The sequence below is a fragment of the Chrysochloris asiatica genome, unplaced genomic scaffold (assembly GCF_000296735.1).
Source record: "Chrysochloris asiatica unplaced genomic scaffold, ChrAsi1.0 scaffold00050, whole genome shotgun sequence".
Classification (NCBI taxonomy): Eukaryota; Metazoa; Chordata; class Mammalia; order Afrosoricida; family Chrysochloridae; genus Chrysochloris; species Chrysochloris asiatica.
Genome location: NW_006408568.1, coordinates 60,092 through 69,337, shown reverse-complemented (window position 1 = coordinate 69,337; position 9,246 = coordinate 60,092). Strand labels below are relative to the sequence as shown.

General features: G+C 40.5%; 1 protein-coding gene across 1 annotated transcript in view; it reads right to left on the bottom strand.

Moving 5' to 3' along the window:
• LOC102841716 (antigen WC1.1-like) overlaps positions 1–9,246 on the bottom strand; it is a 180,020-nt gene that overhangs the window by 118,465 nt on the left and 52,309 nt on the right. Inside the window, 1 exon segment of the mRNA XM_006862752.1 lies at positions 5,732–6,044. Coding sequence (XP_006862814.1) covers positions 5,732–6,044 — 313 coding nt within the window.

Sequence of the window (9,246 nt, the reverse complement as noted above, 5' to 3'; positions counted from 1 at the left end):
CTCAGTGGGCGTGTCTGGGCCTTGGGAGGGCCTTGGTCTCAGTGGGCAGGCCTGTGCCTTGGGCATTCCTGAGCCTCGGGGGCTTGGCAGAGGGCTGGTCTAGGCTGAGGCAGTGCAGGCCAGGGGGTAGTGGCTGCAGGGAGGTGGTGTCTGTATCTGATGATGTAAAAAATGCCTCTCTTTGTACCGTGTGTACCCTGAATTTCCTGATATCTGTGCTGATATTCCTCTCTATTTGTTCGGCTTTGTTAGTTTATGCTTCCTCTCCTCTGGACATGCAGCCTTCTAAACGGGGTTGCTCTAGCCCTGCACTCCAAGCTCTGCAGGGCATGGAGGCATTCACCGGTGCGGGAGCAGGAGCTGCATGCCAGCTGGCAAAAGCTCAAAATGCCTGTAATTCCTCAGCAATTTGATCTTTTTAAAAAACAAGTTCAGAATGTTGAAATATAAGATCTTATGTTTGCTTAAAGGCTGCCTGTCTGCTAGACGGAGGTTTCCTTTGTGCAATTCTGCCCCTTTTTCCCGGAGCCTGTCCTACCTGAGCTGCCTGGTCAGGGAAGCACTGGAAGTCACCCTTGACCATTTTCAAAGTTAATATTAAGACCAATAGGAATTACAAGTTATAGATTTTGAGTACAGGTATTCCCCAATATATTGTGTATCTGGGTTAAAATGAATTACAACCATGTCTCTTTTTAATTTTTTTTACATCTTATTGTTAGTAGTATGTATGTACACTGTATTGCAAACAGTGGTGCAGTCTGTAATTTGTTGATGTTATCATTCTCTGCTGTTCATTGAGATATTAAATGTAATGACTTACTGTTAAAACATTGCTGTAATGTTGGAAATAGAAATATCTTGTGATCCAACAATTCCTATACGTGGTATATAGCCACAAGAAATACAAGCCAGAACACAAGTAGATACATATGCACACCAATGTTTATCATGGCACTATTTACAATAGGAAAAAGGTGGAGACAGCCTAAGTGCCCATCAATGGAAGAATGGATAAACAAATTTTGTTACATACACACAGTGGAATACAATGAATAACAATGAAACCAAAAACCATAGCCTAACATGAACCTTGACATTATGCTGAGTAAAATTAGTCAATATTAATGACAAAAGGCCAAATATTGCATAAGATTGTTATTGTGAAAGTGCCAGAAAAGATATTTTATATTAAAAGAAAAAAAAACAAAACTTTGTTAGTTACCAGGGATGGGAGGGAGGCAATGTTAGAGCACAGATTAGGGGATGGTCACATCATAACTTGGGTGTTGGGGAGTGCAATACACAAGGAAAGGGAAGGCAATACACCATAAGTGGGAGAAGGGTGGAAAAACAAGGAAGATAGGGGAGCACTTAGGTAGCTTTGCATGGGTTGAATGGGACAGAGGTAAATAGTGATGTATACTCAACCTTGGAACAACAGGGCTCTGTGATATAGCGATCCAGAAATAGTCTGAATGGATAAAAGAGGGGAAATTATGTTAAGATGCCTGACTGTCTTATGGATATTGGTTTCCCTTTCCTACTATTGTAAAATAGACACTTGAATGGGATAGAAAAGAATATCAGGAAACATGATTACAGAAAGCTTGTTAGCCCATCTTCAGCCTATAAATGATTGGAATACCTAAAAAGGATTCTAGAAATTGCCCAGTGAAATAGGCTTCTTGTGGAGTCTTTGTAGTGTATAGTACCTTAGGTGGAATCCTAAGACCCATCTAGAAACTTCTGAAGTTGGACATTCCCACTTGAAAGGACATGTAGACCAACCCAGAGTATCTAGAGGAACAGAAGATACTTCTTGAAAGAAAGACCAGCAGGATAAAACAAAACAAAAATGGCAGACTGTTAGGCTATTATAAGAACAAGCAAGCTGTTCACCAGGGCACCATCAAAGCAAGCCATCAAGTTCCTTTAGGACAAGCCCCCTTCCAAGACTGAAACTCAAAGGGAATGCATGAGCAAGCATGTAAGCTCACTGCTGACAGCATTGGTCTACTTGTGAATGGAAGTAGAGGAAAGGAAGTAATGAAGATTTGGATTGAGTTCAACCATGTTCCATGACTCCTGTCGACCTTTAGGTAAGAGAGAGAAGAGGAAGTGCTGGTTGGTCCGAAGTTTGGGGAGACCTGAGGACTTCTGTGGCCATGAACACTGACTTAGCCATGGTGGGCTAGAGCTGAAAGTGAAAAATCCATCTAATATGATGTGAGGGGAGATGCACAAAAACTACCAAACTTGCAGATAGTACCCATTTGACCTAGCTTTGATAGCTTAATGATCAGAGCTCAACTAGAAGAAGATGAAGAAGTTTGATACAGGAAGCAAGCATAATTTGCTACAATTTGATGAACTTGACCCATTCTTATGGATGTAGTAGCTCAAAATACCAACTGAGAGGGAAGGAGTCCTCAAATGAAGGATCAAGTCTATCCCCTCAGTGCACAGGGCTGATAGAGATGGGCAACTTAGACATGGGCTACCTAAAATGGTGGTGGTGGTGGGGATCAGGGGCTATAAAGGCACAAAGTGGCTGGCTTACAAGTCTTTAAGAGGAAGTTTAGTTTCAGAGAAAGCAGGGGAAGGTAGAATACCCACTAAACAGTTTTCATCTTGTCTAGTGGGCTTTGTGAAAGGAGATGGGGATAAGATTCTTATGATTCAGTAGTGAGTAAGTGTTATCAGGACTAATTGAGATAGTCACAACTGTAAAGCTAGAAGTTTTGTAACAAAAAGGGAAGAGTAGTGAATCTTATAGTCCAGAAACAGTGGACCCTAGTACCATCAAGAGAGAAGAGCACGAGCAGAATGTGGGACCCCATCCACAGAAGCAGTGATACCAGTGATGGAGGCAGAGATGAGGACATGGAAAGCTAAAGCAGCTGAGGATTCTAGACTCATGGAAAGATAAAGGTTGCTGGCGGGCAAGAGGCTGGCTTTCCAAATGTGTCTTTTGGTTATTTAAATGATTATATATTCCTGCGTATTTTTGTGTACACCAAAAAGAAAAAAAAGGAATAGAGACAAATACTGTTAACCGATGGTGCATGGAGTGGATTGTAATCATTGGAATGAAACAAAATATGATAGGATGAGCACAAACCTCATGCTCTCTCATAAAAATTATCACTCAATTCACAATAAAAGCTTAAAAAATACCCCACAAAATGTTGCTGTAACAGTAATTAAAAAAAATTAGATATTCAATTTAAGTTGTTAAGTGCTCTTGAGTCAGTTCCGACAAATAGTGCAAAGTCAATGAACCTGCCCTTCAGAGAACTATACATTTATTTGAATTAAACGCCATTGATAATTGGCATCGTATATCTCTTTGTCTATCCTTTTGTTATATAGTTACTATGTGTTCCTTAGGCTAATTACTTAGTTAAACAACACATTGAGTTCTTTTCTCCCAATACTCTCAACATTCCATACATCAATCTTAGCACTCAATCTTTTTCTTCAATCCAACTAAATGTAAGGAATTCACACAAATGTACACATGGCATTCTCTATTTTGTACGTAACCTTAAGGTGTACACAGAAAACCCTTAGGGCCCATTGCTAGATCCTACTGTTTCCTACACCGAATTAGTATAAGCCATATCCACTTTCTTCACAAATTCTGTTGGTCTCCTTTCTTTGCATTTTGACAAAAAATGCAAATATGTGTCCCATATCATTGGCTCTAGAGTCTCCTATCACATGTCATAACAATGAATATTTATTGAGTCTACCACTACTGGAGTCCTGGTGTGGTGCTTCAGAGTAAAGCAGTGGACTGCAAGTCAATTTGAACTGTAAGGTTGGTGGTTCAAACTCACCAGTTGCTCCTTTGAAACCCTGTACAGGGTTGCTATGAGTAGGAACCAAATCAATGGCACTTAACAACAACAACAGCAACCTGTGACTAACAAGCTCCTGACTGAATGTCCCCCTATAATTTGAGGTCATATAGATGTTATTTGAAAGAAAAAGGTACAAGGAATCTCTATTTATAACAGTGGAAAAAGGAGAACCCTGGGACTCAGGGAAGCTCTCCTGTGGTTGCAGCCTGGGAGCTATGAACACTTAGGTATGATTCTTGTCGGATTTGTTAAATGGAACATTCTGTGCTTCTACTCCCCTGAACGATGTGCCAAACAAGGCTCACTCTATGCATACAGAAACACTCAATCCACCTGGGTCCTCAGTTTTGGGAGAAAAGTACCTCCTTATTCCTTTCCTTCTCGCCTACTGGATCATTGCCACTTTAGGGAGTGCGTATGGTGCTTTGCAAATGATCAGTCTTGTAGAAAGTAAATTATAAAAACCACAAAGTTATGAAACTTGATTTTAATTCGGAAGATACCAGATCATACTATTTTCTTCACTAAGACCACTGTAGAGGAAAAGACCAGCTGTTGAGACATGGAAGTGGGAAATAAATGAAGCTTGTCATTTACAGATGTTTGGATAGAAGCCTCAGACACTCTGGTTAATCAGTCTCTCATTCCTCAATAGTTCAGACATCTGCTTCTCTGGAGCTTTCTATTCCACCAGGCTTGGTATCACACATCACCACTCCATACATCAATCTTAACACTAATTCTTTTCCCTCAGTACAAATAGCTGTACAGAATTCACATAAATATACACATGACATTCTCCATCTCCTACCTAATTTTTCCTACACACAGAGAACTCTTAGGACCCTTTGTCAGAGCCCACTGCTTCCTATTCCCATTAGTATACATTTTTTCCAAATTATTAAAATATTTTACTGTCTTCTTACTTATATTCTAAAACTTCCAAATACACTTTTCATATCACTAACTCAGTATTTCCTACTACATGATATACCAATTAATATTTATCATGTTCACCACTGATTAGTGAGCACTTGGATGAGTATTCCCCAAAGTTTGAGGTCATGTGGATATTGTTGGGAACAAAAGGGTCAGAGAATCTTTGTTAGAAACAGTGGAAGAAGGAGAATGTAGTGTCTCAGATCCTTTCATCTACACTTCTCTGGTTCTTGTAGACAAGGAACTACCAGCTCTCAGGTTTGATTCTTTGTCTGAATTATTAAGTATAATATCCTATGATTCTACTCCTTCCTATGTGCAAATCATGCCTCACTCTACTCATATGGAAATATTCATTTCACCTGGGTCCTCAGATATGGGAGGAAAGCACATCCTTATCCTTATCCTTCTCCCTTGCAGGCTCATTGTCACTTAAGGAAGTGAGTTTGGTGCTCTGCAAATGATCACACTTACAGAAAGTAGGTTGTAAAAACCACAAAATTATGAAACTTGATTTTAATTAGGATGATGCTGGAGCATACTCTCTTGTTAGGTAAGGCCACTTTAGAAAGAAAGACCAGCAGCTGAGACTTGAACGTGAGAAATAAATGAAATTTTTCATTCACAGATGATTTGAGTCATGAGGGACAATGGGCATAATAAGTCTCAGACACTTTGGTAATTCAGTTTACAGGAGTCGTGGTGTGGCACAGTTATATGCTGGACTGCAAAGTTGTTTAACTTCAAGGTTGGTAGTTCAAGCTCACCAGCTGCTCCTCAGAAACACTGTACAGGATCACTTTGGGTCAGAACTGACTTGCTAGCACTTAACAACAACAACAACAACTTTCCTTAATAGTTCAGACATCTGCTTCTATGGAGCTTCCTATTCTGACATCCTTTGGACAATACAATAACCATACCTGAGCAGATGACTCCTGCATCTTCAGAATGATGACAGTTGCTCTGCCCCCAGCCCGGAGATGGGCACTTCCACACGTGAGACTCCTTTCCTGTGCATTTCAGGTCATCCAGCCAGATAGGCCCTGATCCTTCACCAAAGTCATTACTGTTCATGATACTGAGAGCCCATCCACAGCCCAACTGTTTGCACACCACGTGGGCATCCTGAATGTCCCAGCTGTCATCACAGATGGTGCCCCATTGTCCCTGGTAAAAGATCTCCACTCTCCCAGCACAGTGACTGGCTCCATTCACCAGGCGGAGTTGTCTGCTCTCTGAGGAGAGAAAGTCATGTCAATAGGGACATTTACACAGACATGAGAAAGGCTAGCTCTTCCTGTGGGAACCCTTACCTGGGCAGTTGGCAACACTGTCCTCTGAGTCTCCATAGCCTGTTTGGTCAGACATGATGTCATTGCACCTGGGCAGAAGTTGCGTCTGGTTACCTGCAGAGACAAAATGATGAGAGGTCAGTAGGTTGGATGAACAGGTAGTCAAATTTAACTGAATAATATTGTAGTCAAAGTTAACTGAATAATCTAGGAAAGAGATACTAGAAATATCAGAATCTTTACTCTGAGTTAACCGTGTTGGTATTGTCCCAGAATGAGCAGAGCCAGGGAATTTTTTAGTAAGAGAATGGCAATCATGGTCAAGAAGCTGGGTTGATTTCTCATAAATGACATAAACTCAGTGCCCATGGCCTGGTAGCTAGAAGTTTTTCCTGTTGACGATATAGGCTAGTGTGTGGAGTTAGGAATTGGGTGGTTCATCATCAGTCTGAGGTAGCAGTCACAGATCTAGGTCCAGATGACCAGAAGAACTAGGAGGTAGCCAACTACCACTGTTGATTGCTCCATAAGGGATCACAGTAGGAGTTCTTGGATAGCATCAGAGAAATATATGGAACAAAATTCAAAATAACAAGACCAGGATTACTGGTCTAATAGACAGATACTGGTGAAATCCCTGAAGCTAAGGCACTTAGACATCCTTTGGTGTTGGAATTGAAATCACATGAATGACTCAACTTTTAGCCAAACAGGTGTATACACCATGGCAGTATGCACACTGTAGGATAGTCAACTGCAGGACACCACAATGCAGCATATGTTCAGGGATGAACTCAGAATGAATGATGGGGTAGGAAAGAGGATGAAGGGAAATGGTTAGTATTGGCAGAAAGTGAGAAGAGTTCTCTTACATTGTGAGGATGGCAGTCAAAGTAAAGAAACAACATGGGTATGGATTATTCAATGGAAGATCAATCTCCTCAGTAAACGTTCTTCCTGTCCTCACCTGAAAACTCCCAGAACACATTTCTAGGAGAAGAGGCAGGCAGAGGAAGAGCAGTTTCCCCAGCACCACTGAACTTTGAATGAATTCCTTTAGCTTGCACTATAGCAACCTCAAAGGGACAACATATAATAATGGAAAATGACAAAAGATCTAAAATTTGAAATCTTCATCTGGCATTCTAGAAAACTAGGCTCAGGTGTTTGTGTGCTAAATTTGAAGAGTTACAGGCACAGCCGTATTTCAGTAAAAAATGCATAGGCCCAGACCTTGGAAAATATGATTCTTCTCATGCAAATCTGAGACCCCAACTGTAGGCACTGCAGCTAAAAGGATTGATGGTACCTGTGTGTACTTGTTTCCTGATGACCAAAGACCTCTTTAGAGTCTACTTTGGGAGAGAGAGAAAGAGGGACCAATCCCAGGTATGAATGGGGGCAGGGTTCTCATTTCCCAGTAAGTATAGAAGGTACTCTGACTCTATCTTTTCAGCATGAATCCATTCCTCCCTGCCACCTTCCTCCCTGGTATTCACTCTCAAAGTCTTACTTACAGAATGTTTATTGAATAATGCCCTTTTCACAGTTAATGTTAAGATCAACAAGATTGACAATCTATGAATCTTGAGTACACATAGTCCAAATTATTATGTATTTGAATTACAAACGAACAACATGGATAACCATCTCTTTTTATTATTTTGTACATATCTTAAGTGCACTGTATCGGTTCAGACTCATAGTGACTCTGTGTAGGTTTCCATGGAATGGCTGGTGAGTTTGCAGCCTGCAATAGCTGATGATTATTCCTTGACATATTCCCTGATTATTCATTGACATATTCAATGCTACTATTTACTGTTAGAAACATGGCTGAAGAGCAGGTTGTAGTCCTGGTGTGGCACTGTGGGATAAAGCACTGGACTGCAAGGTTGGTTTCAACCACAGAGTTGGCAGTTCAAACTCACTAGCTGCTCCTTGGATACCTATACAGGGTTGCTATAAACCCATTGAACACACTCGATGGCACTTAAATAACAACATAGCAGGTTATTGTAGCAATAATGAAAAAATGTGATATTCAACTTAAATGAAAGCTAACTTAAGATGGAGTCACTGGAATGGAATTCTGTTTAAGTCTGACACTGCCTGTACTAGGGGGTGTGTTATGTTGTGGTTAGCAGTTTGAAACCACCAGGTGTTCATAGGGAAAAACATAAGACTTCCCGCTCCTTTAAAATGACAGCTTCAGAAATCCTATATAGGGTTGCATAGAGGAGGAACCAAAAACATCACACACACAACACACATGCTCCTGTCCTGTGTTCTCACCATAAACAGAGAAGAAAGAACTTGAGGAGCATATTGATTTGTTCAAGCTTATGAATTAGAGAATAGGGTCAGAATCCAGACCTCTGGTGAGGGAGAAAATTAAACACAATTTATACCCAGGTATAAGTTTCTGAGAGACCAGAATAAAGTAAGGTCAGGGAACTGTACATTTATAGAGTTATCTTCAGAGAACTACACATTTATTTGAATTAAACCAAAGTGAAACATGGCGTCACCACATCACCCCTCCGTATGTCAATGTTAACACTAATTCTTTTCCCTCAATACAACTAGCTGTACAGAATTCACACAAATGTACACATGACATTCTCCATCCCATACCTAAGTTTTACTGTCCACAGGGAACCCTTAGTGCACTTTGTCAGAGCCCACTGCTTCCTATTCCCATTAGTATAGGTTTTTTCCAACTTCTTAAAATATTTTCCTGACTTCTTACTTGTATTCTAAAGCTTCCAAATACACTTTTCATATCACTGACTCAGTATCTCCTACCACATGATATACCAATTAATATTTATAACGTTTACCACTGATTAGTGAGCACTTGGATGAGTATTCTCCAAAGTTTAAGGTCATGTGGATGTTGTTGGGAACAAAAAGGGACAGAGAATCTTTGTTAGAAACAGTGGAAGAAGAAAACGTAGTGTCTCAGATCCTTTCACCTACACTTCTCTGGTCCTTGTAGACAAGGAACTACCAGCTCTCAGGTTTGATTCTTGTCTGAATGATTAAATGTAATATTCTATGATTCTACTCCTTACTATGTGCACATCATGCCTCACTCTACTCATATGGAAACATTCATTTCACCTGGGTCCTCAGATATG